The sequence below is a fragment of the Grammomys surdaster genome, unplaced genomic scaffold (assembly GCF_004785775.1).
Source record: "Grammomys surdaster isolate TR1022 unplaced genomic scaffold, NIH_TR_1.0 125846, whole genome shotgun sequence".
Lineage (NCBI taxonomy): Eukaryota > Metazoa > Chordata > Mammalia > Rodentia > Muridae > Grammomys > Grammomys surdaster.
The window spans coordinates 1,465,214-1,491,206 of NW_021620672.1; the positions used below are offsets into that span (position 1 = coordinate 1,465,214).

Genomic DNA, 25,993 nt, shown 5'->3' on the forward strand with positions numbered 1-25,993 from the left:
CTACAAATACTGCAGCTGAGCTGGGATTAGAATCCAGGTCTGCCTCACTTCAAAGCAGGAACTCTCTGGACTGTGTACCACTTCATCATCTGAAATAGTTTGTTTTCCTCAGTAAGGATTGGTTTCTTGTAGAGGATTTTTGAGTTAGTGTTAATAAAGGTTTATAAGTAAAGGCAGTTGGGGATTTTTAATAGATTTGTAAACAATAGCCACATTTTATAATCCAAAAAAAGATGTTTTGCTTTAAATGCTTTAGCTGTATAGTTATAATTGCTTAGTAGTTTATAGTTTATGTAGGCCAGCAGGTAGCATTTATTTTTCTTATATTACTCCTACTTTGAGGATGGGAGGCATGTGGATAATAGGCAGCGCTGGGTTCTGATGGGCTGACTAATGTTGTAACTCTGGACTTGAGTCATTGTTGATTCTACCAAGAGACCTAGGTTGGAAGCCCCTAGAGTCTAGATTGCTCCTGTTTTCTGCGACTCTGTGTGGGGATGGGACTTACCTTTTTTCCTCTGGGTTTTTGTTTGTGGTCCTGAAGGCTGTTCCTTTATGAGAACTTGAAGGCATGTGACTGCACTTGAGCATTTTTCTCTTCCAGTTGGTCAGGTGCCTGGAGTTACTTCACACTATTTAAGTACTCTGCATAAGGTAAACAAAAAAAGTCTATTTTCTAGTTCTCTACCTTTGTACTTACAAAATGTTGAGAGCTAATGTTATATGGTAGTAAAGTACAAGTTCAGAAGTCAGACAATGATTAAAAAGTTCTAAAAGCCTTCAGTAGTAACATTGTCACTATTGTGAAGTCCCATGAGCTGTTTGGGGAGAAAGGAAAGACATGAGCCAAAGGCACTGAGCAGAAAGGAAGGACGCGGAAAGAAGGACCAGATCTGTAGAATCCAGTCAGAGACAGCAAGGACAGTCCTGTAGAATCCAGTTGGAGACAGCAATATACTACTCCTTGCTTGCTTAGGGTTGCTTAGGGTTGCTTAGGGTTGCAACTGTGATAAAAGACAAAGTACTCACAAAGTTGCAACTCCTCAGATGACTTTTGCTTGACTCACATGTTGTGAACATTCTGCTAAATATTGTTTTAAATGCCTGGCTTCAAGAAATTGTTCTATCTAAACCATTCTTTTCTGCTTTAATACCAAACTATCAGCCAGTTTATCTTCTAGATACTCCTGGTAGGTAGGCAGGCGGGCGGGCGGGCGGGCGGGCAGACTTGACTCACCAGTTAATCTATGTAGATTTTCTGGTTCTTACCCCTTTACAGTCATAGCTTTATCATTTGTTCAGCCTTTGAGTTATGCTTGCTATAGAAGTTGTAAGTTGTTTGAAATTTAAAAAGTTGTTTGTTTGTTTGTTTGTTACAGGGTTTCTCTATGTAGCTTTGGCTGTTCTTGAACTAGCCCTGGAAACCAGGCTGGCCTCTAAGTCACAGAGATTCACCTGAGTGCTGGAATTAAAGGCCTGTGGCACCATTGCCTGGCTGAAAGTTTTTGGTTTTGTTCTCTTTTTTTTTTTTTTTTTGTTTTGTTTTGTTTTTTTTGAGACAGGGTTTCTCTGTGTAGCCCTGCCTATCCTAGAACTCACTCTGTAGACCAGGTTGTTCTCACTTTTGAAAAACTTGTTAAGATCTCTTCTACAGTTTGTACTTTAAGGAAATAAAACGTTTCTGTAAATAATAAACGATGCAGGCGTATGATAGTGTGATAAAATTTGTAGCAGTAGAGATGAACTGCTTCACTAGAGTACATTTCCTGTTCACTTCTCTCTGTTGTGTTTGCACTTGAAAGAGATTTACATAATAGAAGAGATTGTAGTAGAAAAAGTTAAAGGACGCCTACCCTTTTGTATTGGTCTTTGATAGATCAGTAGCTCTGTTATTATGAGTCTTTGGGGGAGTTGGGGAGGGAGCAGGATCTCATGTCCAGGCTGGCCTTGAATTTTCTGTATAGCTTAGGATGACTTTACTTATATTCCTGATTTTTCTGCTACTGCTTCCTAGGTGTCGGTTATGAGCATATGCCATTTTTCTGTTTATTTTGTTTTGTTTTAATGAGTGACCCCAGGACCTCATGCATCCTGAGTGGATATGCTATCACCAGGCTCAGGTTTATTTATTTATTTATTGTTTGTTTGTTTGTTTTCAAGACAGGGTTTCTCTGTATAGCCCTGGCTGTCCTGGAACTCACTCTGTAGACCAGGCTGGCCTTGAACTCAGAAATCCACCTGCCTCTGCCTTCCAAGTGCTGGGATTAAAGGCGTGTGCCACCACTGCCTGGCTTCAGGTTTTTATTTTTGAAGGTGATTATTTTTCTGCAGAGCTTGTCTGAGAAAAATAGTGTACATTATGCCTTTTCCAACTGTACCATAATGGACAGTACTTGCTAAGGTTATTTGGTCTTGATGTCCTTTCTCTGGGAAGACTGACAAAGACCTTAAAATAAGTTCCATCGGAATAGTTTGAGAAATGTTCTCTTTGCAGACTTACTGGTATATTTCCATAGCATTTATTTTTCTAAGTTAACTTTTTTTTAAAATAGTAGTCTTACTTTGTACTTCTGCCTGACCTAAAACTTGCCAGCTAGACTAGATTGGCCTAGAACTTTTGTCAGTTTTGTTTCTTGCTTCCTGGGTGCTGGGATTACAGGTGTGTGCTACCATACCCAGCTGGGAGGTGATAACTTTTTATAGAGTTAAATTTGTTATTTTAAAGTGGGTATTTTGTCTGCATATATGTGTATGTACCACATGCATACCTAGTGCCCATGGAGGCCAGAAGGTGTCTGTCAGACCCACTAGAACCAAAGATACAGATGGTGTGAGCGAGCATGTGGATGCTGGAAATGGAATCCTGGTCCTCTGGAAGAGTACTGTACCATATCTGCAATGCATGAAGCAGTTTTTAAACCTTATTATGTGTGATGTGTTCCAGTATTCTAGATTTGTTAATGCCCGTTATGAGCTATTAGAGATAACTCACCATGCTATTTAAGATACTCTGTTAAGTTACACTGATCTATAATCACAGGAGATAAAAGAATGAAGCTGTACCAAAGAGAAGGTTCTGTAAATGAAATAGCTTAAACGCTCAGTGTTACTAGGACCATAAGAAAGGACTGAAGTCCCACTTACATGCTTCTGAGGGTCATGTTGTATGCCCGTTCTTCCCTGACTTTCCTGTCTGTAAAATAAGAGTAGACAGATGTCTGTAAAGAAGTTATGGACGTACAATAGGAAAAATGTCATGTATCTGGCATGTTCCAAGTTCCTAGTCCATGGTAGTAGCTATCATGGTGACTGAAACTCTTGGAGCTTTTCTTCTGTGCTGTGTGTATTTTTCAGAGATACTTTATGACTCTGGAAATGCTTTAAGTAGCCAGCAGTGAACTGTCACTTGTTGTGATGTCAGCAGAAAGAACACACTTAAAAGTTTTACCTCCTAGTTATGAGCTTTTAAGCACAGTATTGCGTAATTAAAATATTTCTGTTACACAATTTCTTAAGCATGTAATTAGATACAAACATCCATACTACTAACCCAGCATCATGGTAAATGCTGGTAATCCTAGCTCTCAGGATGTTGAGGCAGGAGGATCACAACATTTGAACCTAGCCTGGGCTACATAGTGAGACCCTGTCTAAACAGTGTACATGCTTGCAGTGGTAATTAGTTTCTTGTAGTTCTTTTTAAAAAAATTTTTTAAATGATTTTATGTGCATTGGTGTTTTGCCTTCACATGTGTCTGTGTAAGGATGTATAAGGATGTTGGATTCCGTGGAAGTGGAGTTGACAGTTTGTGAGCTGTCATTGAGAATTGAACCCCAGTTCCCTGGAAGATCAACAAGTGCTCTTAACCACCCAGCTACCTTTCCAGCTCCTTTTTGTATTTTTAATTCACTAAAACAAAAATAAAAGTTGGTGTTTCTTATTTTATCCTCATTTCTACAGGTTATTTTTAGTTCTTCTACTTATAGTATTTCTGCTGCCACCAAGGCCTTACCCCAAAAAGAGACGTTTAGAAGAGGTCAGTAATGGTGGAGGCCAAATCAACTATTATATTTATGTGACCCATGACACATTTGAATTTTTCCCCACTTGATTTTTTCCAAACACTTTGAAAATTATGTTTCATAACACCCCCAAATAAAAAAGGTCAGGTATAATGGCTCATTTCTTTAATCTCAGCACTTAGGAAGCAGGCTGATCTCTGTGAGTTGGAAGCCAGCCTGGTCTCAGGAAAAAAAAAAAATGTGTTTCAGCTATAGTATATTTGAATGTAGGTGTGTGTACAAAGTTCAGATGCTTCCAGAAGATGGGGTAAAGAAACCCTTGGACCTAGAGTTAAAGGAGGTTGTGAGTCACCCAACATGGATGCTGAGAACTGAATTCAGATTCTCTTCAAGAGCAACAGGCACTATTAACTGGTAAGCCATCTCTCCAGACCCCTTGTGAACAGTTTTTATGGGAGTTCTGGTGTACCTGAAAAAGGGCTTCTTTGTTAATTAACTACAAGTAGTTAGTGGAGTCACTAGTAGTCTACAGTATGCAAAAGGTCCTAACATAAGAGCTGTAGACCATGTCCTCTACACATGCCAACTCAGTATGAAAATAGCTCATTGCCGGGCGGTGGTGGCGCACGCCTTTAATCCCAGCACTTGGGAGGCAGAGGCAGGCGGATTTCCGAGTTCTAGGCCAGCCTGGTCTACAGAGTGAGTTCCAGGACAGCCAGGACTACACAGAGAAACCCTGTCTCGAAAAACCAAAACCAAAACAAACCAAAACAAAAAAAAAAAAAACAAAAAAGAAAATAGCTCATTAATTCTGTGCTGGTATAAGCAGGAAGAACAAGATTAAAAAGTAAGTAATTGCCAACTTACACATGTATATCAGTTTCTGGTCCATTGTCAAGAGCTATATACATATATATTCAGCCCAGTATTTTTTTCAGGTGTTTAGCCTCAGTTATAAGTCTAGAAAGGGTTCTGCATTCAGAACTCTGGTGCAGAGCCTAACCTTGACCATGCAGTAGAGTTTTTTTGTGTTCACAAGAGAATGGGTTGTAGACTTATCCTGGAGCATAGCCAGGCCAAGCCTCCTGGTCCTGCTGTGTGTTACCAAGTTACCATCAGTGCTGGTTAAGGAGCTGAGAAGAAATGAACTCTTACAGGAAGACAAGAGAAGTTCAAGTACTGTTCTTCCTCAGACAGGAAGTAAAATCTACAAACCTCAGAGCCAGAATTTGGTATGATTGCTGGAGGCCAGGTGTTGATTCCTAGAAGCTCCAGGCCATTTATTAGATAATTTCTTTCTTTTAGGATCCTAAGTAGGGAAAACATTCAGACTGTTTTAAGTTGGACTATTTTTGATGTCTTTATGAAGTAATTCTATTGTGCTAGTTAAGTTTTGGGGGTTTTGGTTTGTTTGCTTGTTTTTGTTGTTTTGGTTTGTTGTATATTTGTTTCAACTTGTTATAAACTAGAGTTACTTAGGAAAGAAGGAACCTCAACTAAGAAAATACCCTCATCAATCATATTGGCCTTAGTAAATCCTGTGGGGGATTTTCTGGATTCCAGACTTAGGAGGATCACAAGGTTGATTGTAACCAGGCTTGGTTGCAGTGAGATTTTTACCACAAAAATCCAATATTGCTATTCTTTCCCTTTATGTAACATGCTGGCCAGGATAGCAGGTAGGAGCAGAGTTGTTTTCTAAGCACTCATGCTCAAGAAGAACTGTCTAGTTAGCACTCTCATCTTGGAGAATGCTAGACAGAGAAAGCCCGAGGCTGAGTATCCACCAGTGCCAGGCCCACCCAGGCTTTGTGGCTTACATCCTAAAACTCCTGTTGAGTTTCTGTGTGACTAGAAGAATAATCTCGGGCTTGCTGTGGGATACACAGGTGAGGTGAACAGAACAGCACATAATATATATCAGTCGTTACCCTCTTTAACAATTCTCTGTTTAACTAAATAAACTTACTGATATTTTATAGTTTCGAGAGCCATTTTGGTAAGTGCTGGAATTATCAGCATGATTCATTGCGCCTAACTAGATAGTAAACTAGTAAAATCAAGTTCTACTCAATAGCCATATCTTATACTAAGATAGATACTTGATTTCTTGTCAGCAGTATTATAAAAGTCAGAACAAAAATACTCAGACTATGAAAAAATGAAATCTCTAAGAAATATATCACTGAAAAAAAATTAAACTTTTAAGAAACTCTAAGATCCTAAGAAAAGGTGACTTAAGAGTTACTGTGCTCTCAAGTAGGAAGACTATAAGCAAGAACAGTCTCTCATCAATGTATTACTGGCCAGAGAATACTTTTCAGGTTTATTGTTATTATTATTATTATTATTATTATTATTAAATTGTATTTATTTAGTGTATATACATTCATGTGTATTGTGTAGGTGCTTGGACGCGCACACACCATGCCATACCTGTGGAGACTAGAGGACAGTTTGGATGACTTGGTTCTCCCTTCCACTGTATGGGTCCCAGGGATCAAACTCATGCTGAACCATCTCAGTAAAGCCAGCTTACAGAACTCAAGATATTTAGGGACTTAATGACTACAATCACAGTAGTGGGAAGGAAAAAGGATTGGGGGAGTGGGGTATGTATTACCCTGGCAATTCTGGAACTCACTCTCTCTATATAGGCTGGCCTCTAACTCAGATCCACCTGCCTCTGCATACCAAGTGCTGGGATTAAAGGGGTGTACCACACCACACCTGGCCCTGAGAGAGTATTTAGTAAGAAACTTTTAGACAGTCGGTGTTGAAGAGAGATCATGTGAAGGCACTGGGCTTTGGAAAAAAATCCAGTCAAGTCAGTGCAGATCTGAGGGTTTACAAGAAGAGTGGCTGCCTAGCATGCCTGGATTCACTCCCCAGCACCACCAGAAAAAAAAGTGCAAGCATGATGTAGAAATAATGAAATAATGAAAATAATTGATGAAAATAATGAGCTGGGCAGTGGTGGCGCTCACCTTTAATCCCAGCACTTGGGAGGCCAAGGCAGGCGGATTTCTGAGTTCAAGGCCAGCCTGGTCTACAGAGTGAGTTCCAGGACAGCCAGGGCTACACAGAGAAACCCTGTCTGAAAGTGTGCCTGAAAATGGCATTCAGTTCACCATCCAGGATAGATGGCTCCTGATGGGAGATTGAAGAATTGGGACATGTGCCTCAAGTGGAAGATGTCATCCTGTCTATCATGGAGGTGGGAGGTTAAAGAGTTGGACATGGGTATATTCTCCTGTAAACATAAGGAATTGTATTTGCTAAGGGAGAGTTGCCCTTCATTTCTAAGAAAGACTTAGGCACAGGTGACCCTGTGGAGGGTACTTTGCACTTGCTCGATCGGAATGTGAACAGGAACAGACTGGAATCGTTGGCTAGATCGAGATAGTGGGAGATGAAAGACCCTAATTTGTCAGAGTAAGTATGACTTTGTGTTTGTCCTCACACAGTTGCTCAGTTAATCTCTGTTGTTTTCAAATTGCTCTGGTTTAGAAGACAGTATCATTCTACCATTGAATGATGCAAGAATACAGCTGTCTCCACCTAATTTGACTCAAAGGACTAATTCTGGAGTCAACCCACTCATAGGTCCTTTGAAAACAAAGTAGTTTTTAGGATATTCACTTCTCTCAGAATGAAAGCTGTGATGTCACAGTACATCTAACTATAAAGTGTTCTGCCTAGCCCTGAGTCAGTCTTGAAGACATTCTAAGCAACTGTGCCTGCATTCTCTCTTCCTTTCACATTACAGCCTCAGGAATTGTTTCAAAGAGAATTTGGTGTTAGTGTTTTTCCCGATAGTTTTGTTTTTAATTTTGTGTATATGTGTGTGGGATACGTGTGAGTTTCTCTGTGTGTATGGGTGTATCTTTCTCTCACAGAGTTGGGGACCATGTCAATTTCAGGTGTCTTCCTCAGTCCATCTGCACTGTATTTCAGGGATGGAGGGAGGGAGGGATGGATGGATGGATGGATGGATGGATGGATGGATGGATGGTTGAATTAGAGGTAGTCCTGCCTGGACTCTAGTCGGATCAGACTGGCTAATCCATTTTGTTTTGTTTTGAGAAAGACTTCGCTGAGCCTCAAAGCTGAGCTCCAGGAGTCTGCCTGACTCTGCCCCCCACCCGCACCCCAAAGCTTTGGGCTACAGATGTTGACAGTCAGTGTCAAGTTTTTATAGTGGGTGCTGGGGATCTCCACTTAGGTTCTAGTGTTTGCATTTTACTGAAAGAGCCATCTTCCCTTCGTGTTTGCTTCAAACTCCCATCTTCCACCTTACCATACAAAACAAGATAAGGAACAGTAGAAAAACAGGAAAAATTAACTCTTGGGTCAGGGTTAATACACAAATAAACATCTGTCTTGTATAATGTTGGGTGAAATTCCACATTTGGCTTTGAGTAGGATAGCTAGAATAAGGAATCAGTTCCAAGACTATATGTAAGACACAAGCTGGTCACTTCAGAGAAAGAAGCCTAACATGTCCAGGAATTAAGGTCAGTATAGTGTCTACAAATGAGATACTTAGGCTTAAGATATTTTAATTTAAGACCTAAAAGATAATATTGTTCTGGAGTGCTGTATTATTAAATCACTTTGACCTGGAGTTCTGGGATGTAGGCATGTACCACTGTACCATGTTAAAGTTACTGATTTTCTGATGCTCTGGAGCTGTAATAGTGGCCTTGTAATAATGCCTCCAAACATCTTATTAGACACCAGAAAGATTCAAGGTTATAATCTCAGGTAACTGCTCTGAGGCTAACAATTGGCTAATCCTAGTGGACAGCACTAATAGCTGCCTCTGAAAAGTAAAGAGCTTACGCAGGGCTTGGTTGCAAATCTTAAGTCCCTACATTGATTTGGATGCCAGTAAAATGCCAGATGACTTGGCATATGCCAGCAATCCCAGGACTTGGGAAGCAAAGGTAAGAGTGTGAGGTAGCTTACATAAGACTTAGAGATTCTGTTCTGTTCATGACATAGAGGTCCATTATCTAACACAATAGGAATGAGGTGTTGGGGCTGGAGTAGACTGACCTCTTACTCCAGAACTCAGCTACCACAAAGTTGGAAAGCTGCTTTCAGCACCATAGCTAGTACCGTTTCCATCTGAAGATCTCAGTCTTCTGAGCTCATCCATCTCCCATTATTTTGAAACAAATTCACCCGATTTGCATCACTCCTAGAACACCTGTAGGAATCCAGTTTTAATCAGTATAACTTCCTGTTCAGACCACTGTGATTCTGACACTTCAGTTAGCAATAATCTCAATATTTGGAAGAGGTCAAAGAAAAAAGCCAAGAAGATGCTGGGCATGATCGTGTACACCTTTGATTGTAGCATTTGGGAGGCAGAGGCAAGCAGATCTCTGAGTTCCAGGGAAATTGTGAGAGTGTATCAAAAAAAAAAAACTAAAAAATAAGAAATTAGAAAATCAAGATGAAAGATGTGGGGTATATTTGCATCTGGATGATAATCTGTGAGTTGTTTCTTTGTGCGTGACAACAGTCTTGGGTATTCAGTCACTGTAGTCACTTGGTAGCATTCCACTTTTGAAATAGTAAAGGAAACATTAAGTTCTTTGAAAATGTGTAGAGGTCAGAAAGTTTTCGATGTAGGTAGCTCTTCCTGGTTTGGGTGCCTCTCAGATGCCGTGCTCCCTTGGCTATAAAAAGTGATGGCTTCCTCATTTTAGATGGAGACTTCAGATGAAAAGGCAGATTTTCCTGTTTGACTGTATTGTGCTGTCAACACACCAGGAGTGAGTGGAATGTTCTTTGAACAATAAAAGAAGGCATGTGGCCATTCTGTAAACAGCACTTGGGCTTCTCAACTTTTGCCTTCCTTTCCACTCCATACTATATTACCCATAGAGCTTAAAAAAAAAAGACAAAATAATTTGTCTCCATAAAAGACTTTAGACTGTGACATACAGCTCTCTAGCCAATTGTAATACATCTTCTAGTTTCCCTTCAAAGGTGTCAGTGTCTTAAGAGCCAGTTCAGGGAGCATCATCTCCTTGATGCTTGTCCTCTGAACTTGGTATTAATGAGGGATTTTATTAGGATAGATTTTAAGTCTGCTCTGTGCGCACCCGTCTTCTTAATCTACTTCAAATCATGGCCTCATCTTTTTAGATCCATGAGCTGAGTTGTTGGTATGTGATGGAAATCTTCATTTCCTCTAAAAGCACATACAGCCACTCTTTGTGTTGACAGCTGCAGTCTAGTTGCTTCTCTGATGTTAAACACTATTTAGCCTCATTGTTTCATTGAGAACTCTTCTCTCAACCTAAGAGCAAGCATTTGTAAGCCAGTTAATGTGTTGACAAAGAGGCTAGAAAGGATATGGTGTTTAGGTAGGAGAAAGGTCATTTTTGATAGAATGTTCTACACCAGAGATTCTCAACCTATTGGTCACAACCCCTTTGAGGGTTGCATATCAGGATATCCTGCATATGAGATACTTATTATAATTCATGACAGTAGTAACACCATAGTTATGAAGGAAGAACAAAGTAACTTTATGGGTGGGGGTCATCACAGCATGAAGAACTGTATTAAAGATTTGCAGTATTAGGAATGATGAGAACCACTCTTCTGTATGACCCTCAGTCCGAAGTGCCATGGAGTTGTGCATTCTGTGTCCAAATATTTCTGCTGAAAAAAAGTTTATTTACACTAAATACTACTATTTGACAGCCTTTGGACAGTTACAAAGAAAACAAACCTGCAGATCTCCAACTATGGTGGTGCAGCTTAGGCTGGCTGTGCGGTCTGTGCTTTTGTGGGCCTTTGGCCAGAACAAAAATAGTAATGCCAGACTTTGAAGGAGAGTGATTTCCCAGGTTTATATATCTGATTCTGTAGACATTTAAAGCTGTAAGTTTACATTTTGTTTCAAAATATAGTTCTTTATCAGAGTAACTAAAGGCAAATTTAGAAAGTATTTTTACAAATCTGACTTTTTAAAGTCACCAAACTTCTAACACATCATTAATTCCTCAACCTAGAGAGAATTTTCCAAAAAGTACTTTTGTCTGACCATACTTGAGATTTGTGTTAGGTTTTTCTCATCTGTTTACTGTTCAAGTTTGAATATTGCGTTCTTCTTCAGGAATTTGCTTTCTAAAGGGCAGGGTTGGCTATTTGCTTTTCTTATTTACAAAAATGTGGGTGAGACCATGGTGTTTGTTCATGATCATATGGACTCTGTTTGCACAGCCTTGTGGCAGAGCAAGTAAAGTTTACCCTGGAAAAGTAGATTGCAGTTTCTTGAAGATTGATACTTTTTCATTATTTTAAAAAAATCATTTCTGTACTGGTTTATTATATGTATGTCTCACTTTGCATATGTCAAGGTCAGAGGACAACTTGCAAGAGTGAGTTCTTTCCTTCTACTATCTGGGTCTATGGATTGCACTGTCGGCCTTGGAGGCATGTGCTTTTACCCACTGAGCCATCTCATTAGCCCAGTTTGCCATACTTTTTTATTTTATGTCTACAAGTATTTTGCCTACAAGATGTGTATGTACTACATGAGAGCCTAGTGTCTCGACAGTAAGAGAGCGTGTCGGATCTCCTGGCGCTGGAGTTAGAGTTGGCTGTGAGCCACAGTATGGGTACTGGGAGTTGAACATTCTGCAGGAACAGTAAGTTGCTCTTCACTGCTGGGCCATCTATCAGCCCCAGGTTTCTCATTTTTAAATGTGAAAATTGGTTAACTTTTCTTATTAAATTACTTCTTATTAAGTTACATATACTGCTTATAAATCATTGAAATTCACATTTTTAAAATTGGTCTAAAATTATACTTTAGCTTTTATTTATTTATTTATTTATTTATTTATTTATTTATTTATTTATTTGGTTTTTCGAGACAGGGTTTCTCTGTATAGCCCTGGCTGTCCTGGAACTCACCCTGTAGACCAGGCTGGCTTCGAACTCAGAAATCCACCTGCCTCTGCCTCCCAAGTGCTGGGATTAAAGGCGTGCACCACCATTGCCTGGCATACTTTAGCTTTTAATTCCGTAATAATATGAATCATTTTAGATAGGACTAAAAATGGCAAGTCCATATTGATTTTAAAAGTTAGAGAAAGCAGCCAGTTATATATTATAGTTGTTTATAAATAATAATTTGTAATATGTATAGCTATAATTTCCAGTCTCAAATTATATGATGAAATCTTTATCTTGTAACAGTTTGAGAAGTCCAACATTTGAATAAGAAAGCTGCCGAAGCTTTTCAGATTGACTCATAAAGAAGTTTTATTTATTTACTTAGTATGTGTATATACATGTTGTGTACATATACAGTGTACATGTGCATACCACATGCTTATCAGTGTTCACTGAGACCAGAAGATGTCATCATAACTCCCAGAGCTAGAGTCACATGAAGTTGTGAGCCTCCTGATACGAGTGCTAGGACCCTCACTTAGGTTCTCTGAGAGGCAGCTTCGAAGTAATGTTCTGAGCTATCGTTTTAGACCCTTCAGATTAATTTCTAGCCTTTGTTTTGCATATTGCAAGTCTCATCAGTAGATTGAGAAGTCACTTTAGTGAATTACCATTAGCCTTTTGAAAGAGGGACTAGGATGGAATAAAATAAAACAGAATGCAGAGTAAAATTATGAGAAATTAATGACAGTATACAGTATAATTTTACCAATTAGCGATAAGTACTGTTTGGTGATATTGGTTGGTTGGTTAGATTTTTGTGTGGTTGGGTTTTGTTGTTGTTTTGTTTTTCCTCTTTCTTTTTAGTCTTTTCCAGGCTGACCTTGAATTCCTGATCCCCCTGCCTTTATCTCTAAAGTGCTAGAGTTACAGGTTTATATCACTATACTCGACTTGTTCTTATTGTATAAATGTGTGTTGTGGGCTTTAAGAAATCTGTAAGCCTCCAGTGTAACAGTAATAAAGTTAGATACCTTGGTCTTGCAGTTGTTTAAGTAACTACCCAGGAGAGACTGACTGCAGAATTTAGTTGAAAAGTTATAGTACTGTGTCAGACTTTAGTTGGAAAGTTATAGTACTGTGCCTGGGTTTTTATCTTTAACAGAAAGTGAAGTAAAGGAAGACCTGTGTGATTTACTCATCAAAGTTGTAGCTGGCAGGAAATGGATTGGAGAAACTAATAATACAATAAATGACAGAATCAAGATTCAAGAATAATTTGTATTTTGGGTTGGGGGTGGCTCTGGGTGCACATGCCTGTGCCTGTGTGTCTGCATATATGGAGGACAAAGGACAGCTTTGGAAGTCAGTTCTGTCCTTCCACCAGCTCAGGTTGTCACTTTGGCAGCAGATGTCTTTACCTGTTAGACCATCTCATTGTTCCACATGTACATATGCACCCTAATTTAAATGTACTGTGTATTAGATCTAAATCAGAAGACATTTAGTAGAAGTAAATGGTCATTTCTATAGGCTTGTCCCAGATGGACCTGTAAACAGGTGAGGATGTAGCAAGAACACACAGGAAAGCCGAGAGTTGATGGAATTGCTCAGGAACTTTATCAGCTGCATTCTTTAACTATTGAAACTATCAATAAGGATCAAGACTAAATTTAATACTTATGCTGATAAAGTCTTGGCTGGTCAGAATGTGGAGTTGAAAGTTAAGTTTGAACCGCCACACTCAGGCAAACAGTTGAAGACCTGCAGAATAGTTTCAGAACTCCCAATTGTGCCAGCTGCCTCTGCACTCATCATTTTTACCTGTAACCAGACTTGAGCTGGATGAACTTTAGAGGAATTATGTTGCCAGCTTGGCTAAATCTTGTACAGATAGCATGTGCACACATTCCTGCCTTTACTTATTTGTTTATTTTAGCCCTGGGGTTTGAACACTAGGGCTTCATGCAAACCAAACTAGCACACTGACAATGTGCTATACTCCCAGCACCTTGTTTGTTTTTGAGACAAGGTCTTGTTCTCTAACCCAAGCTGGCTTCAAATTCATGATCTTCCTGTCTTCTGAATGTTGGGATTGGGATTACAGCCATGTGCAAACTCATGGTTCTACTGCCTCTTCCTGAGTGTTGGGGGTTGTAGCCATACACCCTCCTCAAGGCCTTTGTTACTGGATATCATTTGTACAGACGTGGATAGAATAAGAGAAAGCCATAGTGTTGGGGCTAAGCATTTATGCGTACAATATGGGAAATATGTCTGGGTCTAGTCTACAAATAGCAGAGTGAGTGTAACTAAAGCCTAGAGTAAGGGAGGTGGGTGAGTCCAGAGAGGAACAGATCACAGAAGCCCTTGTAATCTTGGTGAAGAGTCAGTTTTACTGAATGAAATGATAAGTCATTGGGTGGAGATAGAGGTTGAACTTAGAAGGAACAATGCTTTGTAAACTGTTTATGGGAGATGCTACATTGTTTTAAATATTCCTGGTACTGTTGCCATTCCTACCAGCATCCGTTTCTTATCTAGGCTGTAAAATTTTACTATCAAGTCTTTGATTAGCACTGGCCAGGAAAGAAGCCTCCTCTGCCCTTCTACTCACCCCCCCATCCTGTGCCCCCAGCTTGTGCTCGAGCACATGTGGGTGTGTGTCTGTATGTGTCTGACAGAGAGAAGAGTGTGTATCTGTGGAGGGAGTGTGTGTGTGTGTGGGGGGAGTAATGTGGATATGTCTGGGGGGGGGAATTATGTGTATAAGTGAGAGTGACAGAGAGGTAATGTGTGCCTGCATGTGTCTGTCTGTCTCAGAGGGAAAAGGGGAGGGGGCAGGGGGAGGGGTAGAGGGGGAGGGAGGGAGAGAGAGAGAGAGAGATTGATTGATTGATTGGTGTGGGTCTCACTATGCAGGCTGACCGCAAAGTCTCAAAATCTAACTACATCCACCTCTCTAATGCTAGAAGGGTGTGGGCTACCAAGCCTGGGCCTGAAAGTCCTTGTTAATTATAAAACCCACTCTACCCAGTGTCTTCTGGGCAGTTTTGGTATAGTTGCTTTAGAGTTATGTTTCTGGTGCCTTTGGTAATTAACCAAGGCTTCAGCTGTCTCTCTCTCTCTCTCTCTCTCTCTCTCTCTCTTTTTTTTTTTTTTTTTTTTTTTGGTTTTTCGAGACAGGATTTCTCTTATAGCCCAGGCTGTTCTGGAACTCACTCTGTAGACCAGGCTGGCCTCGAACTCAGAAATCCACCTGCCTCTGCCTCCCAAGTGCTGGGATTAAAGGCATGTGCCACCACTGCCTGACTTCAGCTATCTTCTTAAAGGTGGTCCTGGTTTAATTTTAATAAAGCTGAGTTGTCAGATCTTATTTGCAGTTGAGATGGGCAAGCCTCCTCCTTCCCTCCAAAAGCTGAATGGAGGTTTTTAGTTACAGCACAAAAGCACTTTATTGTATAGTATCTAGTTATGTAGATAATTACCCATTGGTTTTATTCTGAAATTAGTAGTCATAAGTCAATTTAGAGGCAAGGATAGGTAGCAATCCCTTTCTATTCAAAATTTCTATGTGCTTCAAACAGCAGCTGCTTTACAATATGATGTAAAATGAAAATACATCAAGCACAAGTTTTCACTTTGCACATCATGGTTTGGAGAGGTGAGTCAGTGATTAAGAACATGTGCTGTTCCTTCAGAGGACCAGAGTTCAAGTCCCAGCACACCACCATGTGTCTCCCAAGCACTCAGAGCTCCCATTTCCAGGGCCTCTGTCAGCGTGTGCATTCATGTGCATATACGCACACCAAGACATGCATACAATTTAAAAGTAATAAAATATCTACCTCAAATAGCTTGGTACTTAGAAACAGTATCTGCTTATTTGATAATTGTGTGGATTAAACGTCATTAACATGGTAGTGTAGGATTGGGCCTTAAGAGTCAGCTGAAAAAAATAAACATGGATCTGTATGTACTGGGTTCACACTTTCCATGACTGCATACTCAAGCAAGAACACTAATGGGCCTTGGATGCAATCACTTTACAGTGTGTGGGCTTTTTGTTCATTTATATGAAGTTTTGCATTTGACCACCAAATTGAGTCAGATTGAATACATGTGTTAATATAGAGTTCTAGGAAGTCAGCTGTCTAGGAATGTGTTGTCACTCAGCAGTTTTCATTATTGTCTCCAAACACACACCCTCATCCACGCATACCAGAATTTTGTGTGAAAAGCAGGCACTAGATGCCTTTAGTTTGTAGCATATATTACAGCATGAATGGCTATGTCTTCATACTGGCTTATGTGTTGTCTGATTATTTTTGAGTATTTATTAGCACTTGGGCAAATAGGAGTGTGGTGCATAAGCCAAAGCAATCCAATTGCCAAAGTGACACCTATGATTTCTAACTTTAATGGTGTGGATATTCTGTTAATAAAGTTCTTAAACAGAAGTGACCATTGCTAACATCCTCTGGTTTCCCATCTGTTTTAGAGAAGAAAGTAGATACCAGTGTAAACAAGTACAAATATAAAAGCAAGAAATAAAAAAGAATACATTGATCCTTTAATAGCTTCTTACTCTTTCTCAGGTTAACCTTCGTGTTTGAATTTTGCAGAATGAACTTCAGAACATTTTCTGTAAAAGCTAGGTGTTTATTTGTAAGTGGTAGACTTAGATATAGCAACAGTTGGAAAATATTCATTATTCTGACTTAGAGCCTACCAAAGAATATGGAAATTCACAGGGTCAGGCTTCTGTAACTCCCAGCCAGAAAGTAGTGCTCCTTATCTAATGATGGCAGTGCTGTTTTCATCAGTCAGGTAATGCCTCACTCATTGTGACAACCAATATTTCTTCATCATCCTTGTCTTACTCTGTACTGCTATGACAAAAGACTTAGTTAGCATTAGGTAATAGTTCCAGAGGCTAAACCCCATGAGCAGGTTGTTGGGTTGAACAAGTGGTGAGGTCCATGTCCTCACATAGCAAAAGAAAGTGAATACATTCTTGCAAGCCCTTATAAAGACAGCATTAATCAATCCACGAGGTTCTGTGAAAACTTCCCATTTAAGACTCAGCCTCTTGGTGTGTGTTGAGATTAAGTTTATAGCTTATGAATTTTCATATCATGTCATACAAGTACTGTTGGTTTCATTGCAACCCCTGGCCTATATAGAGAATTCTGACTGTCCAAAAGAAAAAGTTGAGCAAGTAGCATCTGTTATCAGGGCCAAGTGTTGTGATGGAATGGAATTCTAGGATGTGGCACTAAGAACAAGAAGTAGGGCATGGTTGAGTGGTACTGGCACACATCTTTAATCCCAGCACTCAGGAGACAGGGGCTGCCAGATCTCTCTGAGTTCAAGGGCAGCAAGTTCCAGGAAAGCTATGGATACCCAAGAAAACCTGTTGAAAAACAAAATATGAGTTGTTGAAATTATAGATGAGGCCATCAGCAAATAAAAGGCAAGGGAGACAGAAACACTGGGGCAAAGATGAGTCATTGAATTAATTTTAGAAAAAGTAACAAATGCAGAAAGAAAAGAGGAAGGTAACTGATGAAGAACAAGGAGACCAAACAAGATGTGCTGGGTACCAATCCCAAGTTCAGCTTTCAGTGCTATTCGTTGGAGCATAAAGAGGAGTGTTAAATTATCCTGCCTGTTTACAGGTAACCCTTGGGCTCCAAATCCTTAGAATTCAAGCACATATCACTGATTGCCATCATAAATAGTTTTCTATACTTTTACTCTAACTTTAGTTTTAAAAACTTACTCATAGTAATATGTAAAGGGGGGGGGGGTCTGTGTCCATTGTGAATAAGTTTCCTGTTGTGATTGGATTCTTTGTGGAATATCTATTTGTTGTCATGGGTACATGTCAGGGACTACTTATATCAGAGTAAATTGGATTTGTTTTTATGTTCCTGTTGGGTTGATCAGTTAAGAAGAATGATTACATCATAAACTTTCCTGAATAAAGGAATATGAGACACATGTGCTCCCTGGCAGCTGTGTGTTGTGTTGTGACCAACACTTATAGGACCTTTTATATCTTCAACCTGGCCCATCTGCACTGGGGAGAGTAGAAAGTCCATGATGTAACTCTCTTAAAGGAGATTGATCCAGGGTTGTCAGGGTTCCCTCCAGCTCTGAAATACTCAGATGCTAAGGAAGTGCATGCATGTAGGACAGTGCTACTGGGTGTTGCAGAAGTATGCGTGGGCAGCATGAACCCGGGGATAGGAACGTGTTACTAATGCTATGTGGTTGAGCTCTCTGCCTTTCAGTCTCACTTTTGTCAGCTGGAGAATAGACAGTCTTAGTTTGGGGAATAATATTGCAACTAAGGACAAGGTCAGTAGGAACCAGAGCTTGTTTTACCTTAAGCCAGATTGTCAACCTTACTAAACCTCTATAAGGGAACAGTAATAATTTGCCAGGGTTGTTTGAATAAGTGCTTAGCAGTGGGCCTGACAGTAGTAGTTGCTCTGTGAGAGAGAGGTAGACCCTGGTACATATGTCAGCAGCATCCACATGCACCTGTTTGGTAGGGGTTAGGGAAGAGAGGACTGGGGAAAGAATAAAGTAGTGCTTTAAAAATTAAGAATGTTTCAAAGGGCCTCTCTGTAGCAACATTTTTACACATCTTAGTAGGCTTGCCGGGTTACCAAAACTTTGGACATCTTGTAAAATGTTTTTTATGTGTATATGTGATTTTGTTTGCATGTGTGTCTATACACTTACTATGTGTCTGAAGAGGCAAGAACTCTGTCACAGAGTTGTGAGTGCTGAGAACCAAAGCCCTGTTTTCTGGGAGAACAGCAAGTGCTCTTCCCTGCTAAGCTGTCTCTGGCCTCCAATATGGCTTTCTTCATAGGTTAAAATGTAGACGTGTGTCTCTGTTAGCCCTACTTGTCTCACACGAGCCTTGTACTGTGTTGCAGGTCAAGCAGGTAGAGTGCAGTAGAAGCCTCTGGTGCTGCCGTCATGCCGTTCCCATTTGGCAAGTCTCACAAATCTCCAGCAGACATTGTGAAGAACTTGAAGGAGAGCATGGCTGTTTTGGAAAAGCAGGACATTTCTGACAAAAAAGCAGAAAAGGTATGCATCTGAACATCCTTTAATTCCTTCATTAAGGACCAAATGCAAGATAGACTACAAGGTAACTTTTAAAAACCCATAAATTCTTGTTTGGACTCCCGTTGCGTTTTGTTTGTTTGTTTGTTTGTTTTTCTTTTTTTCTTTTTTAAATAAGGTGTCACTGTAGCTCAGGCTGGTGTGGAATGTGGAAGTCTTCATTTCTGTTCTACTATCCTCTGTTGCCTTGCCAGTGTCTTTTGGTATATGATCCAGGCTCCTTTTGTTTTCTCATTGTATATTTCCAATGCCCTTTGAACCAGGAAACCAAACTGATTTAAAGTTGTGAAGTGTGTGCATGTGTGCGTGTGTGCACAAAATGTAATACTGTCCCAATTTATGAAAGTGGTTCGTAAGATGTAAAAATAGGAGCCAGGCGGTGGTGGCGCACACCTTTAGTCCCAGCACTTGGGAGGCAGAGGCAGGTGGATTTCTGAGTTCGAGGCCAGCCTGGTCTACAGAGTGAGTTCCAGGACAGCCAGGGCTACACAGAGAAACCCTGTCTCAAAAAACCAAAAAAAAAGTAAAAATAAGGAAGCCTAGTTGCAGACAGTGGAAACAGGTTTCTCAGGAAGTTAGAGGAAGCAGTTAGCAGAACCATAACAACACCTGCAGCTCACAGGGCCAGAAGGTCCACATGCACACCCTGGCCTCCCTCTCACTAGCAGTCCTGATAGACCAAGGGTCTGACATCAGTTGGAAGTAACTGTAGCTATCAAGAAGCAGAACCAACACCTATGGCTGCCACATGAGCTGGCCCCTGATCTAAGGAGGCAGTGTGAAGGAAAACAGACCCCATAGAAGAGTGATTCGTACCGTAGGAATTGCCTCAGTGGCTGTTCCTTCATCCTAAATTGTTTATCATTGAAAGCGTATGTGTGTCTCTTAAGATGATGATTTGTCTTTTGCCTGTATCTAAAGATATACTCTACTCCTTAAATTCTGAATTATACCATTCTGTTCATCAAGCTGTGTGTGTGTCTGTGTGTATGTGTTAGCTATGCTGGGGATTGAGTCAGGGCCTTGCAAATGCTAGGCAGGTAACTACCAGTGAGCTACACAGCAGCAGTCTTATCAAACTCACGCCATTTTTGGCACCAGGAACCTCAGACATACAAGATGGTCAAAGTCTCTGCTTCAAGACAGGGTTTCTCTGTGTATCCCTGACCTAGAATGCATTCTGTAGACCAGGCTAACCTCAAACTCAAATTGCCCCCACCTCTGCCTCTCGAGTGCTGGCATTAAAGGTGTGCACCACCACCTGGCAGTTAAGTTTTTTGTTCACAGGACCCCCTTTATACTCTCAAAATATTAAGACTGCATGCATGTGGAATGTTGATATTATCCCATTAGAAATTAAAATCAAAATTTTAAATAATCATTCAAAAGTAATATACATTCTGGTTTAACAAATAACATATTTTTTATGGAAAATAACCATATCATCCCAAATGAAAAATTCAGAGAGAAGAGTAGCAGATTTTAAATCTCTTTACTGTGCTGACAGAAAGCATTGGATCCACACAGCTGTGCTTCTGTACGTCATGCTGGTAAAGAGAGGGCCAGGGCTAGAGAGATGGCTCCGCACTTGCTGCTTTGCTGAGGACCTGGGATCCACTCCCAGGACCCACATGGCATCTCAGAACCATCTGTGATTCCAGTTCCGGGGAACCTGACACCCTCTCCAGATCTCTGTTGTGCATTCCTGCATACATATGGTAGATATAAACTCATGCACATACATATTTTTTTAAAGAGAGAAAGCTATTTTAATAGCAGTTGAGACAATTTTGAACATTGATAACCATACAAGAATTTGATAATTGGCAGTTACACAGTTTTTCTTTTAACAGTCATATCTGTAAAGACTCAAACACATTTCCTATCTTCTATACCAAATTGTGTACTTAAAGAACAAAATTTAATAACATTAATGACTTTCTTACTTCTTCCTCATAGGTATTCCTCTCTTCTTTCTCTCCACCTTCTTTCTTAGCCTGGACTGAAAATTGTGATCCTCCACCCTCAGACTGTCTGATTACTGAGATTATAGGTGATACCATTGTGCACAGATGTCCTGGTCATCCTTAGGTGAAACCTGAAGGTTTTTAAACTAAGTGTGTGGTCATACAGGGTTAAGTAACTGCTACTATAATTTGTTGGCACTGCCTTGTGCTGTGCTGGAGTGTTAGCCCTTTTAGTATAAATAGCAGTCCAGTGGGCACAAGGCAAATGATGTCTTATCGTTGATGTAAAAACCTCAGTCTAGAGGAGCTCAAGAGCCCACACTTTGCAATGTACTGTGATAGTAAGAATTATGACAGGGAAGGGACTGGCTTGAGAAGTGGAGAATATCCTAATTTCTGTACAGTAACAGAAGAAACTTAAGAAGGTGGCTTGATGGAGGTGGTAGAAGAAAGTGCTGGGATCTGTGTCGTCTGCTTGACTGAATGGAGCTTTTTGTTGTTGTTGTTTTGTTTTAGTCCACGAGTTGTTTTGTTCTGTTAGAGTACAGTTGGAATGCCAGGATCATTTTTGGTTATAGCACTAGGGGGAAGGCAGCTACTGGCATTCAGTTAGTAAAGCCATGGATGCTAAAAATAGAACAGCAACAAAAAGAATTACCCAGCAAAAATGTCATTAGTGTGGAGGCTAAGAACTCCCACTCTCAGCCAACATTACACAAGCGTAGGCTTGCTGTGAGTATAAAACATGGGAATTTCTGAAAAATAAACTTCAGCTCAAGGAGTTAGGCCTAACTGAAGAATAACATGTAAATTTCTTATTGTGAAACAGATTAAAAATAGAGGAGATGGTTATAAAATCAACTCAAACAAATCAGTAGCCTTCCTCTACATGAAAGATAAACAGACTGAAAAAGAAATTAGGGAAATGACACCCTTCACAATAGTTGCAAATAATATAAAATACCTTGGTGTGAATCTAACCAAGCAAGTGAAAGACCTGTATGACAAGAACTTCAAGTCTCTGAAGAAAGAAATTGAAGAAGATCTCAGAAGATGGAAAGATCTCCCATGCTCATGGATTGGCAGGATTAATATAATAAAAATGGCCATCTTGCCAAAAGCAATCTACAGATTCAATGCAATCCCCATTAAAATCCCAACTCAATTCTTCACAGAGTTAGAAAAGGAAATTCTCAAATTCATATGGAATAACAAAAAACCTAGGATAGCGAAAACTATTCTCAACAATAAAAGAACTTCGGGAGGAATCACCATCCCTGACCTCAAGCTGTACTACAGAGCAATAGTGATAAAAACTACCTGGTATTGGTACAGAGACAGGCAGGAAGATCAATGGAATAGAATTGAAGACCCAGAAATGAACCCACACTCCTATGGTCACTTGATCTTTGACAAAGGAGCTAAAACTGTCCAGTGGAAAAAGGACAGCATTTTCAACAAATGGTGCTGGTTCAACTGGAGGACAACATGTAGAAGAATGAAAATTGATCCATTCTTATCCCCTTGTACAAAGCTCAAATCTAAGTGGATAAAGGACCTCCACATAAAACCAGATACACTGAAACTAATAGAAGAGAAGGTGGGGAAAAGCCTCGAATACTTGGGCACAGGGGAAAAGTTCCTGAACAGAACTCCAATGGCATATGCTCTAAGATCGAGAATTGACAAATGGGACTTCATAAAATTGCAAAGTTTCTGTAAGGCAAAGGACACTGTCAATAGGACAAAACGACAACCAACAAATTGGGAAAAGATCTTTACCAATCCTTCATCTGATAGAGGGCTAATATCCAATATATACAAAGAACTCAAGAAATTAGACTCCAGGCAACCAAATTACCCTATTAAAAAATGGGGTATAGAGCTTAACAAAGAATTTTCAACAGAAGAAACTCGAATGGCCGAGAAGCACCTAAAGAAATGCTCGGCATCCTTAGTCGTCAGGGAAATGCAAATCAAAACAACCCTGAGATTCCATCTCACACCAGTCAGAATGGCTAAGATTAAAAACTCAGGTGATAGTAGATGCTGGCGAGGGTGTGGAGAAAGAGGAACACTCCTCCATTGTTGGTGGGACTGCAAGATGGTGCAACCACTTTGGAAATCAGTGTGGCGGTTCCTCAGAAAATTGGACATAGCATTACCCGAGGATCCAGCTATACCACTCCTAGGCATATACCCAGAAGGTGCTCGAACATATAATAAGGACATATGCTCAACTATGTTCATAGCAGCCTTATTTATAATAGCCAGGAGCTGGAAAGAACCCAGATGTCCTTCAACTGAGGAATGGATTAAAAAAATGTGGTATATTTACACAATGGAGTATTACTCAGCTATTAAAAACAATGAATTTGAGAGGTTCCTAGGTAAATGGATGGAACTAGAAATTATCATACTGAGTGAGGTAAGCCAATCACAAAAGAACACACATGGTATTCACTCACTGATTATTGGATATTAGCCCAGAACCTTAAAATGCCCAAGATGCAACTCACAGGCCACATGAAGTCCATAAAGAAGGAAGACCAAGTGGGGGTGATTCGGTCCTTCTTAGAAGGAGCAACAAAATACTCAAGGGAGCAAATATGGAGACAAAGCGAGGGACAAAAACTGAAGGAGGGGCCGTCTGAAGACCTTTCCACCTGAGTATCCATCCCATGTGCAGTCACCAAAGGTAGATGCTGATGTGGAAGTCAGGAAGTGCATGCTGATAAGAGCCTGATATGGATGTCTCCTCAGAGGTCTTCAAGAGTCTGACATATTCAGAGGCAGATGCTCACAACTAGCCATTGAAGTGATTATGGGGTTCTCAATGGAGGAGTTAGAGTGAAGACTGAAGGAGCTGAAAGGATTTGTGGCCCCATGAGGAGAGCAACAGTACCAACCAACCACAGCTCCCAGGGTCTAAACCACCAGCCTGGGAGCACTTATGGAGGGATCCAGGGCCTTAGCTGAATATATAAGAGTGGAGGGCCCTGCTGGGCACAGGTGGAAGATGAGATCCTTGACCTCATGAAGGCTGGACGCCCCAGGGGGTGGGAGTTTTGAGGGTGGGGAGGTGGGAGTGGGGGGGTAGATAGAGGTTACATCCACAAAGAAGAAGGAGGAGGTGTGAGGGGATTGGGGGTTCCTGGGTGGGTGGGGGATGGGGTAAGGGGACAACATATGAAATGTAAATAAAACATCCAATAAAAAAAAAAATAGAGGAGAAAACCCGTTATTTGTGACTAATTTGTCAGTATCTAAAGGGAAATGACAACTACTATACATGGTGAAAGAGAACTGAGACCTAAAATCTAACTACTACAAATAAAAGTGGGTCAGCAATGGCAAGCTGTTAGTAAATGGCTACAAAATGCAGACGTGCTGGCGTAGTCCTTAATCTCTGCACTCGGGAGGCAAAGGCAGAAAGGTCTCTGAGTTTGAGGTCAGCCTGGTCTAACTAGTGAGTTTCAGGGCAGCCAGGGCTACATAGACAGACTTTGTCTCAAACAAATAAACAAAATGCAAAAGATGATAGGAAAAGGTTGGACTGCTAAATGAGTAGCATATCCAGCCTTCTTTAAATGTCAGCTGTAGAATGTGTCTGTCTGTACCAGTGTCATCTGTCTGTCTCATTCACTATAACAGAAGTATAGACTGTCTAGGATTACTTAAGTCTTTTTCTGCAGAATCTTCACCCTAGCTCCCTCTGGTTCACAGAGGATCTTTTTTCAAGTCTTGACTCAAATGCCACCTTTTTACCTAGTTTGCTATTTAAGATAAGGCTTGCTGTTCTGCTTTCTGCCCCTTACCTTGAGATCTTTTCTTGTGTGATATATGTAATTATGTTTCTTCAGTGGATTATAAGGCTTTGAAAGACATACCTCAGCAACAACTTGTATTTTCTGAAGATGAAATAGAGAGCAGAGTTAATGTGAACTGCTGCCACCTTGCTGTCATGCAGCACTAATGACTGCTGAGTGTGATAAAGCAGGAGCTGTAACCAAGTAACACCTTAGACTGACTGTAGATGACCAAGAGCCATAGTTCTCTTTCAGTCCTGCCATCCAGAGCTGTATAACTCACTGCTGAGTTATGTCTGTCTTGATGCTGCACTGTTGCTGGGACAAAACACCACAACCATGTCAACTTATTAAAGAAAGTATTCAAGCCTATGGCTCTAGAGGTTCAAGTCTTTACTGAGGGAGTGAAAGCTTGGCAGTGGATGGCTGATGCAGCAGCTAAGAGCTCACATTCTGGTCCTTAAGTAGGAGCAGAGAAGACTCAAAATGGCATGAGTGTTTTAAACCTTAAAGACCACCCCCAGTGACACACATCCTCCAACAAGATCACGCATTCCAGTTCTTCCCAAACAGTTCCACCAAGTAGAGACCAAGTATTCAGATATATCAGCCTCTGGGGACCATTCTCATTTAAACCAGCACAGTGACCACTGCTCCCCTGTAGTTAAGGATAGTGAGAAAACATTGTTATGATTAGATAATCATGTAGAGTGATATGCCTAATAATAACTGTAAATCAGAGAGGTTAATCACAGGGTTCCTGAGATCTGCTACTAAATATAGCCCTCAACTCTGAACTTACATTGTGGTTAATTGTCTGAGGGGAATCAAAACTATAACTAGCAGTTTGATTGACAAGGAGAATAAAAACCTATGGGTGAATGAAGTTAGTCACCAAAGAAAAATCAGTTAACAGAGCTTAAGTTTCGTATGGTTTTAATACGAACCATATTTACTATGTCAGATGTTGAGTACAGAGCAGCTGGGGCTGCTGTGAGTATGAGATGGTATAGCCACTTTAGAAGACAGGCAGCTTCTTAAAGAAGTGAATTAAATCAGCTTTGATCTAACCATGGCACTCCTAAGTATATACCGGAGAAACCATGAAATATATATCCA

The 25,993-nt window shown here is 40.4% G+C and overlaps 1 protein-coding gene across 1 annotated transcript in view; it reads left to right on the top strand.

The window, feature by feature from the left end:
• Cab39 (calcium binding protein 39) overlaps positions 1-25,993 on the top strand; it is a 61,947-nt gene that overhangs the window by 5,364 nt on the left and 30,590 nt on the right. The window contains exon 2 of the mRNA XM_028789575.1: positions 18,906-19,062. Coding sequence (XP_028645408.1) covers positions 18,949-19,062 — 114 coding nt within the window. The 5' untranslated portion in view covers positions 18,906-18,948. The remainder of the gene's footprint in view (positions 1-18,905; positions 19,063-25,993) is intronic.